The sequence below is a fragment of the Vespa crabro genome, chromosome 7 (genome assembly GCF_910589235.1).
Source record: "Vespa crabro chromosome 7, iyVesCrab1.2, whole genome shotgun sequence".
In the NCBI taxonomy this organism is placed as follows: Eukaryota; Metazoa; Arthropoda; class Insecta; order Hymenoptera; family Vespidae; genus Vespa; species Vespa crabro.
Genome location: NC_060961.1, coordinates 23,819 through 42,518, shown reverse-complemented (window position 1 = coordinate 42,518; position 18,700 = coordinate 23,819). Strand labels below are relative to the sequence as shown.

At 35.7% G+C, this 18,700-nt stretch overlaps 3 protein-coding genes across 8 annotated transcripts; 2 read left to right on the top strand and 1 right to left on the bottom strand.

Annotated features, from left to right (window-relative positions):
* Positions 1 to 82: 82 nt before the first annotated feature.
* On the top strand, positions 83 to 3,767 carry LOC124425710 (protein tumorous imaginal discs, mitochondrial). Of its 4 annotated transcripts, XM_046966441.1 has the most exons (6): positions 83 to 293; positions 633 to 1,096; positions 1,229 to 1,492; positions 1,617 to 2,061; positions 2,599 to 2,710; positions 3,114 to 3,252. In XM_046966441.1, the coding sequence occupies exons 1-5, from the start codon at positions 98 to 100 to the stop codon at positions 2,697 to 2,699; spliced, it is 1,470 nt and encodes a 489-aa protein (XP_046822397.1). In that variant the 5' UTR covers positions 83 to 97; the 3' UTR covers positions 2,700 to 2,710; positions 3,114 to 3,252. The 4 variants fall into 4 exon arrangements, with proteins under 4 accessions (XP_046822397.1, XP_046822396.1, XP_046822395.1 ...); XM_046966440.1 differs by lacking the exon at positions 2,599 to 2,710 and having other exon boundaries at positions 3,135 to 3,767; XM_046966439.1 differs by lacking the exon at positions 2,599 to 2,710 and having other exon boundaries at positions 3,114 to 3,767.
* Positions 3,768 to 4,003: 236 nt separating this feature from the next.
* LOC124425712 (potassium channel subfamily K member 10-like) lies at positions 4,004 to 7,924 on the bottom strand. 2 transcript variants are annotated; one of them, XM_046966444.1, is made up of 5 exons: positions 7,409 to 7,924; positions 6,312 to 6,542; positions 5,657 to 5,989; positions 5,114 to 5,359; positions 4,004 to 4,939 (listed from the first exon to the last, which is right to left on the bottom strand). In XM_046966444.1, exons 1-5 carry the CDS (start codon positions 7,788 to 7,790, stop codon positions 4,683 to 4,685), a joined length of 1,449 nt encoding a protein of 482 aa, XP_046822400.1. In that variant the 5' UTR covers positions 7,791 to 7,924; the 3' UTR covers positions 4,004 to 4,682. The 2 variants fall into 2 exon arrangements, with proteins under 2 accessions (XP_046822400.1, XP_046822401.1); XM_046966445.1 differs by lacking the exon at positions 6,312 to 6,542.
* Positions 7,925 to 8,951: 1,027 nt separating this feature from the next.
* LOC124425714 (beta-1,4-glucuronyltransferase 1-like) lies at positions 8,952 to 11,424 on the top strand. Of its 2 annotated transcripts, none has more exons than XM_046966447.1 (4): positions 8,952 to 9,671; positions 10,060 to 10,448; positions 10,609 to 10,786; positions 10,876 to 11,424. In XM_046966447.1, exons 1-4 carry the CDS (start codon positions 9,096 to 9,098, stop codon positions 11,086 to 11,088), a joined length of 1,356 nt encoding a protein of 451 aa, XP_046822403.1. In that variant the 5' UTR covers positions 8,952 to 9,095; the 3' UTR covers positions 11,089 to 11,424. The 2 variants fall into 2 exon arrangements, with proteins under 2 accessions (XP_046822403.1, XP_046822402.1); XM_046966446.1 differs by having other exon boundaries at positions 10,585 to 10,786.
* The last annotated feature ends 7,276 nt before the right edge of the window (positions 11,425 to 18,700 follow it).

Sequence of the window (18,700 nt, the reverse complement as noted above, 5' to 3'; positions counted from 1 at the left end):
AGAACGTATAAAAGCAACGTATAAAATCTAAATATCGACGACGTCGTCTGCTTAACGCCTGTAAAACACGTATCTCACGTGATACGAAAAGGGAGCCATGCGTCTTTCATACAACATGGCGGCCGGCAAAGGACTCGCGATAATTTTTAGGCCAAAATATATCAGTTTAATTAGTTGTAATAAACTTCATAAATTATCGTGCAGCACTTTACAACGATGCAATGGATGTCAGCGATATGCTGCGACCTTGGCAATCGATGTCGATACTTGGAATAATAAGAAAATGGGAAAACGTAACGTATATGTACAATTATATCCGTCCTACGAAGGATCCTAGGATTACATCATTTTTTATCCTCTCGAATATTATCACTTATCATTGTTTCTGGATAAACGAACGAATTAACATTAAGTTATTCAAGATGCTAGCGCACATATCCTTTTCTATTCGATCAATTTTTGAGATCAATTTTTGAGAATTAACATCCTGTGCGGCAAAAGTCGAACATAACCTCGCGCACTGTCTAAATATCATGACTACCCGTCGCCCATTAACCTCTTAATAATAACATTTATTTAATAATAATAACATTAATTACTCTCTTAACTTTCAATGCATTTTCTATATGTAGGTAATATAGAGCATCTTGTACAGCAGTGCAGAACAATACATACGACGCATAAAGTTTTAAAACGTAACTATTACGAAATTTTGGGCGTATCGAGGAATGCCTCTGGAAAGGATATAAAGAAAGCTTATTACCAGCTTGCAAAAAAGTATCATCCTGATACGAATAAGGGCGATCCGGATTCGAGTAGAAAGTTTCAAGAAGTTTCTGAAGCTTATGAGGTATTGAGCGACGATGCTAAAAGAAAAGAATATGATACGTGGGGTGCAACCTCGGAACAGATGGGAATGGGTCAAGGAGGCGGGCAAAGCGCTAAGGATTTTCAACAGCAGTGGCACTTTAGGTCGACGGTTAATCCAGAGGAATTATTTAGAAAAATTTTTGGAGATGCTGGCTTCCAAAGTGGCATGTTTGGCGATTTTGAAGATTTTGCAGAATCAAAATATGGTTTTGGAGCGTCACAGGAGGTACCAATTTCTTCTATATTTCATCGTAACATTCTACTTGTAAAAAGTAAATGTTATTTTATTTCGAAATAACTAATATTTTTCTTTCTTACACGCACGCACGCACACACACACACACACACATATATATAGGTAATAATGAATCTAACATTCTCGCAAGCTGCCAGAGGCGTAAATAAAGATATTGAATTAAACGTGATAGATACATGTACAAAATGTGCTGGTTCCCGGTGTGAGCCAGGAACGAAGGCTACCAGGTGTCAACCATGTAATGGCACTGGAATGGAAACAATTAGCACAGGGCCTTTCGTAATGCGCTCAACTTGTCGCTATTGCAATGGTACCAGGATATACATAAAATATCCTTGCATAGAGTGCGAAGGGAAAGGACAAACGGTAGCGTATACTTGTCCTTCAAACTTATCTTCTAACATTTTATAATATTTCAATATAACGCATTCTTTGCATGTTTACACGCGAGAGAAAGATCTTGTTGTAATTGTGCGATCTTTTGCTAAAGGTGCAATCCAAAAAAGTAACTGTACCAGTACCGGCTGGTGTAGAGGATGGTCAAACAGTACGCTTGGCTGTTGGTAATAAAGAAGTATTTATAACATTCCGCGTGGAAAAATCTAAGTACTTTCGCAGAGACGGACCCGATGTGCATACCGACGCCGAAATATCATTGTCACAAGCTGTACTGGGTGGTACAATAAGGATAGAAGGTGTCTATGAGGATCAAACAGTACAGATCCGTCCGGCTACCAATTCGCATACCAAAATACGCCTAACAGGCAAAGGTTTGAGGAAAGTAAACGGATATGGTTATGGCGATCATTACGTAAATATTAAGATAACCGTACCAACAAATTTAACGAAAAAACAAAAAGCTTTACTTCAAGCATACGCAGAACTTGAATCCGACACACCAGGCAGTATATATGGCATAACTTATAAAACAGACGGTAAGGATAGATATAAAAAATCATGATATCCTAAAAAAAGATTAAGCGACAAAATTTAATTCCTAATTATTCGAACGTTTCCATCTATTTCATGTTTCGATGATACATAGATTATGATTATGAAATAATTAATTCGCTCTTGAATTATAATAATAATAATAATAATAATAATAATAATAATAATCACTTTGCTTATTGATCTTTCACGTAATCTCATATTCTGGCTCAAATATTCTGACTATAGAACGTTTGAGTGTCACGTAGGACCAGTTAGACCTGTGCATCGCTTGAGTTTTCTTTTTAATTGTACCTGTCTTTGCTAATCGAATAAATTCTATGATAAATGTGACATATGCGTTTCATTGACGTTTTGCGGTTTGAAATTTTCTCAACTTTTTTTCTTTTTTTTTTTTTTTTGTTTTTCAAACATCGAGATCAGGTATTCACATTGAGATTATTTTTCTTTTCTTTCTTTTTCGAAATGTTGGTTTCGACATGAACAATCGTAGCCTCCATTTAAAACTATTTCTTCTCTAGGCTCTACAGGTCCAAAGAAGCAAACTCAAGCGTGGCAGAACATAGAAAATGATCAAAGCAATGGCCTACTTAACAAAATTAAAAAAGCTATCTTTGGATAAAATCATTTTGGGTAAGTTAATTGTGTATCAAAAACGAATACCCTGGAGCATTGTACATCGTATAACGCATATTTGAGAAACAATCTTAATTGCATTTGTAATATAGATAATTGCGCAATTTTTTATCAACTTAATATTATAATTATTCTTGAGAAAAACATATGACATACATGGAACGTTTCGAGGATGTCGTATTGGTCACATTCATAGATATCTCGCGTTTAGTAAATCGGCGTTAAGAAAAGATCTACTTATTATACTTTAAGTTGCACTTTTTTTTTTTTTTTTTTTTTTTTATTTTGACATCGTGACTTTTTAATTATTGCATGAATAATAAGTTAACAAAGTGTATGTACAAATTAAAAAGGTATATGCGTGTATGTGTGTGTGTGTGTGTGTTTTTTTTTTCCACAGGAACAAAACAATCTTTTGTAGGGCCACTAGATCTGGTAGAATCCATACGAGTGGCTTTAGATGGGGACGAATCTATTTGCAACAATAAATCTTCAGCTTCTGTGCCTCAACACCCGGGTGATAAAGAGCAAGGGAACGTGATGTCAGTTAATATTAATTCAGACGTTAATGCCGAAAATAACGATAGAAGAAACGAAGATAGTAACGATATAAGGAAACAAGAGGCTCGTAATGGTAGTGCTATGTAAGGTGATAAGTTTCTTATAAATGTTATCAATTAATAAAAGAGTTGTCGACTTAATACATTATCGATATTCACGTAATAGCGAATTGCAACATTATATCTACATTTGTAGTACATTTTTGTTTTCTTTTCTTTTTTTTTTTTTTTTTTTTTTTTTTATAATTAACGAGTATCTGATATTACACTCACGCTGTGAATACCTACCATAGAATGTTTCACATTAAACGTTACATTCGTTAGATTGAATATATTTTGAATTCTTAATTATGTTTTATCAAAATGATTAATTTTCAATTGATTATGTGATACAATGAGCGTGGCGGCATAAGAATCGTTGGCTGTTCACAGTCATGTACGTGTATTATTGATATAATAAATATGGCAAGTTGGCGCTACATATGAATGAGTAAGCATGTCCGTGTTGAGTGGTCGAGTCCTTTGAAATTGATCCACTGTTCCTCCTCGAATCCGATTAATATCCTTCCGTTTTGAGAGGGATAGATTTCAATTGTGATAGGGTATCAAGTAGAATGTAAACGTATTCATACGTCATATGGAATGGAAGCATTATATTGGATTATTCGAGAATAGGAAATTTACGTGGAAACTTTGGATTTTCTGGGTGCAGCGATAAAGTCGAGGTTAATTTCATTGGATTTCAGTACTACTTTATTGTCACACGAACTTGTGCAATAAAAATTGTACAAAAGATATACTATAATAATTGTATACTATATAATCTCTTTTTTGTACTCTCTTTTTCTTTCAACGATCGTACGATTTTATCTACACGTACATGCATGCATGCATATATACATATGTGTGTGTGTGTATGTATACATAGATAGATAGATAGATAGATAGTCCATGTCAAGGAATATAATTTTAGTCCGTCGTACTGTCAACCAATATCAAATAGAAATCAATAGAAACTTGCGATGTGAAAGGAAAGGATTCGCGAAATTGATGCGCGCGTTTGTTTCGATTAACATTTCTACGTAGAACCAATGAACATTTTTCATAAGAAAATTAGCAATAAAATTTTTGAATCATATGGAGCTATTCTCAAAAGTAATGACGTAGAAATGAAGATTTTATTAACTTGGATTATACTTGCAAAGTACAAATAAATTAAATATGTTCGTTTTTGTTAATAAATTAAGGATCAACGAGTCATCGTGTACGAGTCTAATGATGTGTATCCATCCTTTGGTTCTCGAGAAATAGAGACAATCAAAAGGAATTCTTATAGAATCGTCAAGGATATATTTCGTGTCTGATACGCGCAAATATATTCGATCAAAGGGAATATACTTTTCCATTGATCAGGCCTCAGTTAGTAAACCATATCTTACACCGATATTGGTCAAACTTTGAGTGGCCGATACTCTAAGAACGGCAACTGCTACGGCTGCTATAATGACGGCACCTTCCAAGTATATGGCATAAAATACACGCACATAACCGTGCGTCGTCGAAAGACCACCTGCCGCTGTGAAATCTAAAGGGAATAAGACGCTCGTCGCTAATGGTCTTGATCTGGCTATGCCGAAACATAAAATCCCGAGGATGTAATAACCACCTGTGCGTTCGTTATATGGAAAAAGAAAAAGGAAGCCGCTTTAAAGGGCTCTTATACGTTAACGATTATATATAGATATAGGTATGTATATGTATGCTTGATATTTCTCGATGGGCATATTATAAGGATCGATTGGCATTAGTTAGATTTTAAAGTTTCTACTTGTGCACTTACCGATACAAACAAAGGGAACGAGTTTGACCCACTTAGGTACTGTTGCCGGTGAACAACAAATATCCGCGGGATCCTGTTGTAAGTCCTTCTTATTGGACGTTTTCCTAATGGCATACTTTTGCAATCGGACTGCTAGCAAAATACCGACGTTTATTATTAGAAGAAAATGTGCTGGTATGCCAATGGCTGCAAATACAATCGCTACGGTACGGCCAGCATTCGTCCGAGGTACCGGTGCTCCAAAACCTATGAGAAAATCGATGCCTCAAAAGAAGTGCATCCTACGTCTCGATTTAAACGTTAAGTTAAACGGTAAGTCTCGTTAAAATCGATGAAAAATTAATGTTTTATATTACTTACGTGTCCTTATTGTCTTTGGTGGGAGATATTTGTTTGGGCGGTAGGAGAATCAATTAGAAGCATGTATTTAAACGTAGTTGCGAATGGGTAATGAAAAATGAATGCTATAGAACGTTATCATTGCCGTTATGCGAGCATCTAACGAGAGCACCGGACAAGATTTAAGAGAAGCTGACAGCTCACCCAGAGTGGTGATAAGCGATACAGCGAAGAGCACGCAACCGGGGAAGGTCCAAAGTTGACCACCGTCGTTGGCTTCGCCATATCCAGAGTTTACAGCTGCGAGAAGAAGTTGCTCGTGTTTTGCAACATACTGACGCACCTTGTTACTCCATACGGGCTCCATATCTTCCTCTTTCTTCGTACGTAGCTGGCGTAATTCGGTGGCTAAGCCGACCGCCAGATCCTTCTGCATATCCTTCAATTCTACGACCTGTTCACGCTCGCGCGGTCCTTCCGTTGCGCAAAAGGCTGCGGCTCCTGCTATTGTCCATATGCTCAATAACCAGACGAGTCCTAAAGACGATTTCAATGCTTATCGTTTATTTCGATAAAAGAAAATTGAACTTTTTTATTTTACGCGTGGACACGCGCCTTACTACTAGACGAGTAGTTTATATTTTATTTCTGACTTTTGCAACCTCCTCTCTCTCTCTCTCTCTCTCTCTCTCTCTCTCTCTCTCTCTCTCTCCCTCCCCCCCTCCCTCCCTCCCCCAAAGCGATCGATACGCGAAAACAATTGTAAAATAGTACTATTCAGTAGTTATAGTTGACATGATTGTGCTCTTTTTTTCATCAAATTCGAATCCATAAAATTGGGAACAATTGCTTATCCTACCGAATTGAGAGAGCGACAGGCGTCCCAGAAATCTTATATGCTTCCAAATGATGGATGATTTGGAACTGGCAGACGCAGGATCATTTTCCTCGATGATATCCGCGAGAGACGGTAAGAATCTTAGCCGTAAAGGTATCCTTATTGCCGTTTGTAGCGCTACAGATCTCGTTGCTTTATTGCGATGCACGCTGTTTTGTAACCAAGACGGAACTTCCGATGTTACGGTCGAAGCTATATTCACAAAGAAAATGTTATGCGTGTACATGTAAAGATGTAAGAAAGAACCTTTCAAAGAGTAATTATTACGCTCGTTCGTTATAACGAACGTTCTTATAACGATCGAATAACCTGGTTTACGAGTTAATCCTATATAGGATTGTTAGATTTTCTGAATTTGCAAATGTTTACATTAAATGTTACGTCGCATTTAGATATTATAAAGTAACGCACGGGATTCAAATGAAATCAAATTTACGCTTTGAGCTTGTAAAACTAAACTATTGCAAAGCTTAGAAAGAATATATCTATCTACACAATTATGCGCGTATCGAGGAGAAATATTTTTTTAAAGAGATAATTTCCCATATATTTGCATACATCTATGTAACATATGCGTATACATGCTGGTATAGTTTACGCGATTAGTTACGCTGACATACTTTATCGATTCTTTCGACGTAGGAGAGCTATGTGATAAGTATTATTGCAGTTTGTCGGATAAAATAAATTCTTAGTTGAATAGAATTATTTTAACGAAATTTGACGAAATTGCAAAAATTAATGGACACAATCCGGACGCAATATTGTCAGATACGATGGGAATTATCTTGAAGGAAGCGTTTCTTTTCTTTTTTCCTTTTTTTCTTTTTATCTTATAAAATAATATAAATGCACGCATATCTCCTTATAGTTTGCAATATTGACGTCTCCGTTAATAGCACCTGACGAAGTAGTAACGAGAATAATCATTCTTCTTGTCTCATAATAGCGATTAATTTTAAATCCAACCATCAGAATTTTGTTTTATTTTCGATTTAGCTTATGAATAGCTTGGAAAATATAAAAAAAGCTATATATAAATCAATCGAGATACTTACCATCGGCGCAAGTAATAACGTCGTCGTCGTCGTCGTCTTCGTTGTCGTCGTCGTCATCGTCATCGTCCTCTTCGTCTTCGTTCTTACCTCGAGGCTCGGTCATTCTTACGCGAAATTCTGTGATAACGTGACGTCGACTTGCCTCCTTCTTCGTAATCGTTGTTCTTTTCGGATGAACAAGGTTACGACGATGTCCTTTCCCGCGAACAACGGGAGTTTTTCCAAATTCCAAAGATGAAGCAGCATTCCCTGTGACGGCTGCTGCATGTCGTTCTCCTTTCCGGTGCGTCACCACGTCGGACGAGGCGACTTCACAGACGTCATTGATGGACGTCGCGGCGCCACCAAAGACCGGCGGTGCCGGGAAAAGGGGAACGTCCATCGGAAAGAGTATGAAAAGCGATAGACGCGCCGCGATCGTGATCCAGCTCTTTCGACCACCTGTCGAACGAAACTTTCGCGCTAATCTTTCGGATCAATTAATCCCATTAATGGGACGAAGAGGCGCCCTTACTTTTTTTTTCGATCGATTAAACGCACGCGGAAACGTCTTTCGTAGGAAATTCGTTATTATCTGTTCCTTGTCTCACTCTCTCTTTCGTCCTCTCTTTGACGATACACATACGTACGATAGACAGAGTAAACCTCTGAATCTTTATGATATCGATCTAGGTTTGGCAAGCATTAATTGAACTATAAGGTAATTACCTGCTCGTGATACTCCCTATTCGCTAATACAATCACCAATCGCCGAAGCAACGCCGACGGATGGATTAGCAAACGCATAGGGAATTCTAACGTCTATTTAGCTTCATCCTAGTTTATACGCTACACTGATAAACTTGTTTTAAATAGAGCAGTTTAACTTTCTGGCCGAGCACTAAGTCGGATTAATTATATACTCCAATATCGTATCTATATATATATATATATAATAAGATCAACGGAGGAAGCTTTCGTTCGCGGCTACGAACGATTCGCGTTAACTACTGTCTTCAAATTGACTATCTGCTTGATAGTCAATAAAATTGAATTTCTATGCAATTTGGCGCGTAGCATTTCGCGTCCGTGAAAGGGGCGATAGCGTGTCGACTCTCCCGCTGGTTGGCCCACTAAAATTAGAGTACAACCTTGGATCGATGTCGACTGCGTTAAACAACGTCGACCGTACCTAACACTTATAACGGTCGTCATTAATTTTACGGAATTAAGCGACTTCGAGAAAGAAACCTGATCCGCATGTAAATGACATTAGAATGATAATTTTTAGGATGTAATTATTGTCACAGACGCAATAACAGGTATAGTTCTCTGTCAACAAATAGGTTGCACGTTCTCGTACTAGGCTATGCGATTCTCATTCGCATTGAGGCGCGAAATATCTTTATAAAAGATGTAACAATCGTACGATGAACTTTTCCAAAATAAAGCAGTAGTAACAGCAGCGGCGGCGGCGGCGGCGGCGGCGGCGGCGGCGGCGGCGGCGCAAAACGAATAATACGGCTGCGCCCGTCGGAATCGATCGATCCGCAATAGAGTGGCTCTGACCTTTACGGTTAACGTAGAGTAGTGAACGCAACGGAGGCTCTATGGACACATCCTTCTCGTAATATGAGATGTTGCGCTTTCCATCGCGATTTTTCTGACCGTGAGTCAAAAGAAGACGCGCGGAGGATTGTAGAGAGTCATGCGCGGTCCTCCACGAAGGTCAATTGTCGTGTGGCTGACTCTAGCGTTCTTTTTACTTTTCGTTTGTCGATTATTGCTCGATCGCGGTTATCGTCTTCATTTACTCTCAATCGAGAACTCGAAAGAGCAATCCTATTCATTGTCCGTTAGGAAAAATCGGGCGCAATCATTGAATTATCGAGAAAATGTTCAAGGCGGAACGTCCGCGTATATCGCTGGCGCATACATGGCCGACCGGTCATCTGGAAATGGAAGTTCTTGCATCTGGTATTATGGCTTACCGCATTCCCTCTCATATCCTTCCTCCAAGATAAGCTGGACACCGGAGATCGGCGAGAAGAGTCCGTATAGAGTACTGCCCTACGTTTTACGTGGCAGAGACGTCGACAGAGAGGATGCACCGCCGATAACTCTATGCACTCACGCGACGGCCGACCAAGTTTACGGCATCGTCGAACTCGCCCGCAGGTGGGAGGGACCATTGAGCCTGGCCGTTTTCGCGCCCGGCCTCGACGCCGGCCTGGCCGTCGCTCTGCTCGATCGTGCTTGTCGATGTGAAACAGCCATGTCCAAGGTTTCCTTTGGTCCTGCCTATCCGCCTCGTCGCCTAGTTTCCCATTACTCCATTTTTACGCCTCCGACCATGTCCCATTTCTAGTTGTCACAAGCACGACTCCCATAGATTATACTCCCAAAGTAGACGCAGCTATCGAGAAAATAATATCGTGACGTGTGGCACTTTCCTTCGTTAGAAACTGTACCAACTATCGCGGTACATGCTAGACGATCCAGGTGTATCTCTATACCAATCGAATCGTGCTTTAACAATTCAATCAGACGCAACCCGAACGAATGCACGCAGGTGGTGTCAATTAGCATGCAATTTTAGGCCCGGCTGCGGCCATTAATCAGCCTATAAAGCGAATATTTAATGAAATCATGTCAATTTCATTTTTCAATAGGTATCCGTCCATTTAATATTTCCTGCGGGAAGAGTACCCTCGCTCGGTCGACCGTATCAAGAGCAAGCCGATTGTACAGCGTCGGATTTACAATGGCGAGAAACGGAGACCGAAAGATGGAAGAGCGGCATGACGTATCCTATTAATGTTGCCAGAAACGTGGCTAGAACGTCGGCTAATACCGCTCGCGTTCTCGTGTCCGACATTGAACTGCTACCTAGCGAGAGATTAGCCTCTGGCTTTTTATCTATGGTCCATGGTAGACCGCCTAAACTTGGTGTCGTCTTTGTTCTACCAGTTTTCGAAATCGATGCGAATGAGCAGCCCCCATCGAATAAAAGGGAACTCCTCTCTGCGGCTAAAGCTGGCTTGGCTGTTTACTTTCATAGGTACGAAAGCGAATAATTGTTATCGCTGATATCATATCGCATTGTAAATACGATATACTCGCAATAAATATCTAGTTATTTTAATTTTCCCGTATATCCTGCGCGTATCGCGTTATTATAATATCATCTACATTAGATTCCTGTGCCCGCATTGCCAAAGATTTCCGGGCTTAACCAGATGGATGGTAAGGACAGATCCAGGGAAGGTCAGGCCTCTCATCATAACCCGTAGAGAGTATCCGCATCATAGATGGGAGCCCGTTTTCATAGGCATGCGAGAAGATCCGCTTTATACAGAAAATATGTCTTGGGAAGGTAAACAGGACAAAATGGCTCAGGTATTTATTAAATGTATTCCAATGATGTGGATTAATCCTGACGTATAATAAACGATATTATTTTTCTTTCTTTTTTCTTTCCCTTTCAGATGTTCGAGATGTGTCTCTTAAATTATCGCCTAGTCGTACTCGACGGTGCCTTTTTAGTACATACACCTGGAATTAAGCGCAAACCACAGATTATTAGTGCAGCGAGACAGGAATTTTTGCGTCCTCATGAAAAAAAAAATGCAAAACTTTATCAACGAGTCGTTAAGAGATTGCTCGCGCAATATCCAACGAATCGTAAATGCACCCAGTGATTGCATCGAGATATTCATTTTACAAATGAAATATTTAACAATGAGATATTTTTTAACGTTTGCGATACATCGTCGATCATAACGTTACATCTGTCTTTATATAGCGCGCGTTGAAAAGTATTTTATCTCGGATCAATTAGATAGGAATAATATACGCAATAAATCAATGATATCCTGAAATAATGAACAACTATTAAGAATACATTAACAATAGCTGATAAATAAAACGTTATGTGTATCTGCATCATGATAAGATCATAAATTCTATCCAATAAAATATCCTTTGTATCATTCGATTATTGCCCGTACAGGGATAAAACGTATTTAAAAATGTAAGAAACAAACTTTCCTATACACGATTAGTGGACGCGCGGTATTTTTCTTTTTTAACTTTTTTTCTTTCCTATTTTTATCTGAAAGAAACAGAAACTTGTTGCGGGAATTGGGAAACGAAATGAAACATCGAATCACGCGTTAGTGTCCTTGCATCGTATACTTAGTCTTACGTATGCCTAATCCACATTAGTTTCGCATTCGACTCCTCTTATATTTCCAATGGCGCGCTCAATAAAAATTTATCTTTATCCTATACTTATCTTTATATTATATTTATAATATAATATAAAGGGGAAGTTGGACGGACCGTAATTAACGAAGCGAGAACATGTCTGCACACGTCTGGAAAAGTGTATGTGCGAACGAAGACTATTGCATAACGCTTCAGTAAGATAGAACAGGAAGGAATCGTGTCAAGGTTCTCGATCGTCCTTTCATCCTTTACATTTGCTTTTTTATAATCATAATATCATAAATTCTTCGAATTATATATATATGCATGCATGTATATGTATAAACGACGCACGAATCGCGATAGCTTTTTGTTTTTATAATTGCCCTTTCGATAACTATGGCGCCATTACCGACTAAAGTTTCCTTTTGTACTGCGACATTGAAACTCTCTCTTTCGTAAAGTTATAAAAAACTTATAAATAGTTAAAAAAACTTTCGGTGGTTTTACAATCGTCAAGTATATACGACGAAATAAAATAGTACACGAGTAATTAACGAAGAATTATTAATATGAGCATGGTTAAAAGACGAGAAAAGTATCGACATTCGAGCGAAAATAAAGGTGGAAAATTCGAAGAATAAGTATATACGTCGTACTTTCAAAGGAGAAGCCAAAACGCCGATATTATTAACGTGGATATCTTTTAAACAAGACGGTGCAACGACTTGTAAACATACATGCGTGGAAATCGATTGATATAAAGATGTACGTTAAAAAAGAATGTACTAATTAACGAGAAGAGGAAGATCTGTTGCGACTGATACAACGAAATAATTCCAAATGGCGGGATCACCAATAGCGGGAAGACTAAATACGCGCAAGCGCCTTTGCAAATCCCACCCTGCGAAGTATGCAATTTTTCGATCTATCATACGAAAATATAGTAACATCAAAAGCCATGCTATGAAGAATTTAAAAATGATCTAAACTATTATACTATGTTAGCTCAAACTAAGAAATTTAATCAATTACAAATTGGACAGCTATGGAGATATAACTCCAAAAATACGAAAAGAAATTTAAATAATTCATACTTTCTATAATTTTATAATTATTTAAATAATACGATATAATGAATATAAGGGATACAATGGATTAGTATTTAAATGATAGTGCATTCGCATTAATATTATATTGCTCCTAACACGCATAAAATATAAAATAATTTTGAATTAATATTAAATTCATTTCAATTAATGATCTCGGAGTTGTTGGCTCCACGTGATATCGATAAAAACTAACGAACATTGACGAATATCGAAACAGTTTTCTTTTGACTTCCGAAGGATAATCATCGAAATTTTCTCTTTCCCCAGTTATAGTTAAACTTAAATAAATCATTATTTCGTTAATTTTAGAATTTTTTAAACAATTTGAAACATACGCGGATTATAACTAATTAGAATTTAAACATTACGTAGCTCGAAACATAAATATTGTAAAAAGAAATCTAAATGAATATTTAAACAATGGTAAATATTCGATATAATATTATATGCTCTTCTTCTGACGCGTTGGATTTGGAATAGTTTTCTTTCAGGATGCGTCGATCGTTTAATGTCAACAAGAAGGACCTTTGGCAGGACAATGGGAGTTACCACGTCAGTATCTTTTCGTACACCGAGGAGTAAATGTTGAAATGCACTATCTCCGTACGGCTACATTTAATCATTTTACAGATAGGATCATTATCTAAACAATGTACAATGTACAATTAACGTGAAATGCGATAATGAAAAATTTAAGTGATTGTACATCATATTTAAAGATCGTATAGCTCTTAAGAACCGTCCATAATGGAATATATAGAATAGAACAACCTAATATTTAACAATAGTACATTAGTTTAAATATTAAAAAGACGGGAAAGAGCAAGAAACTTATAATAATTTTAATATAAAACTCTCCTACTTTAATAAATAATAATTTTAGTCCCATTGTAAACACAAAAAATTTTTAATTAATATTTTCAATAATTGTTCATATATTTAAACAATCTACAATGTACGCGGAAGAGAATAAATTAATATTTAAACAATAGTAGATTCGACTAAACATTATAAAGAAGGAATTGCGGGAAAAATTAAAAACAATTTTAATTTAAAATGACAATATTAACAATTTTCATCTAGTGATAGTTAAGCTAGCGCAATATAAAAATAAACGTGCTTTTTCTTAAATTTGAAGCGTTACACGGTTAGTTTTCTCTTGTAATCTGACCTGTGCACATCGTGATTCTCTTTTCTAAACGTTAGAACTTATAAATTAATATTTTCGGTAATTTTATAATTATTTATACGGTTTTTATAGCACGCGGGATAGAATAGAGTATGATTTAAACAATAGTTTATTTATTTAAACATTGAAAAGTCTGAATCGCGCGCGGGACTTAAAATAATTTTAATATAAACTTTGAGTACTTAAATATTTTAATTTCGGAGCGGTTTTCTCTTGTGACATAAACATAAACGCACTTATTCACGACATTGACAGTTCGCGACTTAGTTAGCTCTTGCACTCCGACGTGTGCACTTCGTGATTCTCTTTTCTAAACGCTAAAACTTATAAATTAATATTTTCGATAATTTTATAATTATTTATACGGTTTTTATAACACGCGGGATAGAATAGAGTAATGTTTAAACAATAGTTCATTTATTTAAACAATAAAAAGTCTGAATCGCGCGCGGGACTTAAAATAATTTTAATATAAATTTCTATTATTTTAAAAATTTTATTTCGGAGCGGTTTTCTCTTGTGACATAAACATAAACGCACTTTTTCACGACTTTGACAGTTCGCGAATTAGTTTGCTCTTGCACTCCGACGTGTGCACTTCGTGATTCTCTTTTCTAAACGCTAAAATTATTATATTAATATTTTCGATAATTTTATAATTATTTATACGGTTTTTATAGCACGCGGGATAGAATAGAGTAATATTTAAACAATAGTTCGTTTATTTAAACAATAAAAATTCTGAATCGCGCGTGGGACTTAAAGTAATTTGAATATAAACTTCTTGTACTTAAAAATTTTAATTTCGTAGCGGTTTTCTCTGGTAAGATAAACATAAACGCACTTTTTCACGACTTTGACAGCTCGCGACTTAGTTTGCTCTTGCACTCCGACGTGTGCACTTCGTGATTCTCTTTTCTAAACGCTAAAACTTATAAATTAATAATTTCGGTAATTTTATAATAATTTATACGGTTTTCATAGCACGCGGGATAGAATAGAGTAATGTTTAAACAATAGTTCATTTATTTAAACAATAAAAAGTCTGAATCGCGCGGGTGAATTAAAATAATTCTAATATAAACTTCTAGTACTTAAAAATTTTATTTTCGGAGCGGATTTCTCTTGTGACATAAACATAAACGCACTTTTACACGACTTTGACAGCTTGCGACTTAGTTTGCTCTTGCACTCCGACGTGTGCACTTCGAGATTCCATTTTCTAAACGCTAAAGATTGTAAATTAATATTTTCGGTAATTTTATAATTATCTACACGGTTTTTATAGCTCGCGGGATAGAATAGAGTAATATTTAAACAATAGTTCATTTATTTAAACAATAAAAAGTCTGAAGCGCGCGCGTGACTTAAAATAATTCTGATATAAACTTCTAGTACTTAAAAATTTTAATTTCGGAGCGGTTATCTCTAGTATTATAAACATAAACGCACTTTATTACCGACTTTGACCGTTCGCGACTTAGTTTTCTCTTGCACTCCGACATGTGTACTTCGTGATTCTCATTTCTAAACGCTAAAACTTATAAATTAATATTTTCGATATTTTATAATTATTTATACGGTTTTTATATCACGCGGGATAGAATAGAGTAATATTTGAACAATAGTTCATTTATTTAAACAATAAAAAGTCTGAGTCGCGCTTGGGACTTAAAATAATTTTAATAGAAAATTCTAGTACTTATAAATTTTAATTTCGGAGCGGTTTTCTTTGGTAATATAAACATAAACGCACTTTATCACGACTTTGACCGTTCGCGACTTAGTTTGCTTTTGCACTCCGACGTGTTTACTTCGTGATTCTCTTTTCTAAACGCTGAAACTTATAAATTAATATTTTCGATAATTTTATAATTATTTATAAGGTTTTCATAGCACGCGGGATAGAATAGGGTATTATTTAAACAATAGTTCATTTATTTAAACAATAAAAAGTCTGAATCGCGCGCGAGACTTAAAATAATTTTAACATAATCTTCTTGTAATTAAAAATTTTAATTTCGGAGCGGTTATCTCTGGTATTATAAACATAAACGCACTTTTACACGACTTTGACAGCTCGCGACTTAGTTTGCTCTTGCACTCCGACGTGTGCACTTCGTGATTCTCTTTTCTAAACTCTAAAACTTATAAATTAATATTTTCGATAATTTTATTATTATTTATACGGTTTTCATAGCACGCGGGATAGAATAGAGTAATGTTTAAACAACAGTTCATTTATTTAAACAATAAAAAGTCTGAATCGCGCGGGTGAGTTAAAATAATAATAATAAAAACTTCTAGTACTTAAAAATTTTAATTTCGGAGCGGTTTTCTCTTGTGACATAAACATAAACGCACTTTTACACGACTTTGACAGCTCGCGACTTAGTTTGCTCTTGCACTCCGACGTGTGCACTTCGAGATTCCATTTTCTAAACGCTAAAACTTATAAATTAATATTTTCCATAATTTTATAATTATTTATACGGTTTACATAGCACGCGGGATAGAATAGAGTAATATTTAAACAATAGTTCGTTTATTTAAACAATAAAAATTCTGAATCGCGCGTTGGACTTAAAGTAATTTGAATATAAACTTCTTGTACTTAAAAATTTTAATTTCGTAGCGGTTTTCTCTGGTAAGATAAACATAAACGCACTTTTTCACGACTTTGACAGTTCGCGACTTAGTTTGCTCTTGCACTCCGACGTGTGCACTTCGTGATTCTCTTTTCTAAACGCTAAAACTTATAAATTAATATTTTCGGTAATTTTATAATTATTAATACGGTTTTTATACCACGCGGGATAGAATAGAGTAATATTTAAACAATAGTTCGTTTATTTAAACAATAAAAATTCTGAATCGCGCGGGTGAGTTAAAATAATTCTAATATATACTTCTTGTACTTAAAAATTTTAATTTCGGAGCGGTTATCTCTGGTAAGATAAACATAAACGCACTTTTTCACGACTTTGACAGTTCGCGAATTAGTTTGCTCTTGCACTCCGACGTGTGCACTTCGTGATTCTCTTTTCTAAACGCTAAAACTTATAAATTAATATTTTCGGTAATTTTATAATTATCTAAACGATTTTTATAGCACGCGGGATAGAATAAAGTAATATTTAAACAATAGTTCATTTATTTAAACATTAAAAAGTCTGAATCGCGCGCGGGACTTAAAATAATTTTTATTTAAACTTCTAGTACTTAAAAATTTTAATTTCGGAGTAGTTGCCTAATATTTAAACAATTGTATATTTATTTAAACATTGAAATTTCGAAATCCCGATTACCGAATCATTTCTCCTTTGTCTTTTGAGGATTAAGCATCTAAAATGTCTCAGTGTGCCTTCGCTGCAAGTGTCAACGAATCTTAAGGTAAATATATTTTTATATCTTACATTTCTTCAATAATTTATACTGTTTCTTATTATAACCATGATATTATTAATTTTGTTTTTATTTTGTTTTTCAGTACGTCATTGCAATCGCTCGGGAACCAACGATGTTATCTTGTTTTGCTTAAATATGAATATTTCAAAGTAGAAGCAGTGTTTGTTCGTTCGTGTTCCGCGATTTAAAAAACAAAAGTTTTTGCAACGTCTGCGTGCAATGCAGTCGTTAGAGTCAGTGTTTGTTCGCAACTTTATTAATTTTTTAACAGTCGCATAGGCTGTATTTATAAAGTCAGTAGAGTTTCGCGAATTAAATTCAGTGACCGTTCGTTAAAAAATAACTATCGCGATGTAGAGTCAGTGCATCATTGAAGATATTCTTGATGAACTTTGATGTCGACCTACCTAGTTTTCAACCACATACGGATCGTCCCTTCTCAATTTCGACCTGAACGAGTGTTTTGGAGCCATCGCAGAACTTCTTAAGTAGTGAGTGAATTTTTAAGTCCCTCCAATCACTCAATCATGTCGAGGACGAAAGGTCCGAATCGGCACGGGTGATTGGTTGTAATTAATTAGTAGAAGAGCATTGAGTGACCACGAGTAAATTTCTTCGGAGATTTACTCGTGAATGGTTTCTTAGTTTTTCATTTATTTATTAGATTAGGATAGGGTCTTCTTGCTCAAACGCGTTTATAATTATTTGAGATTTTGAATATTTTAATACATTTTTAAATATTTTACTCGTGCGGAAATATGTAAAGAATCGATATTCATACGTTCTAATAAAGAACGAGTAAGAAGACACTCGCGATGGATAGTCTCTGGATTACAAACGAAACTATGGATGATTTTATTACAATAATTAAAATATTCGTTTGTAAGAAGGAACGTCCAAGGGTTTGCTTTATATTTTTAAATAATTATTAATTAAATATTTAATCGATTTAAATTGATACAAAAAAGTCTCGATAGAGTCATTGGTTTTGAAAGAGAAAAATCGAGTAGAATGATTGCTAAAAAACAAAGAGACGTAGTCCGTAAGCCTAGATGATAAATTAATTATTTTTTAGCTCAGGATTTTCAGCAATTAATATACTATTATCTAATTTCTAATTTTTTTATAATTAATATCTATTTTCTCCCACTCTGCGAAAAAGTATCTTTCGAAAGGATAATAATAAGTTTTCAGATTCGTTATGGTTGTATTAGGGTTTTCTTTCATATCTTAGAATTTGGAATCAAATTTTGTCGTTACAGTTTTAGAGTGATAATCGATTAGGTTGAGGAACGAAGCAAAGAAGAGGCTATATGCCGAAGACAACATGTGGACAATTATTAGGCTATTGAGTTATTTTCAAAGGTTCACTAGGAACTTTTGAGAATGGCTCTT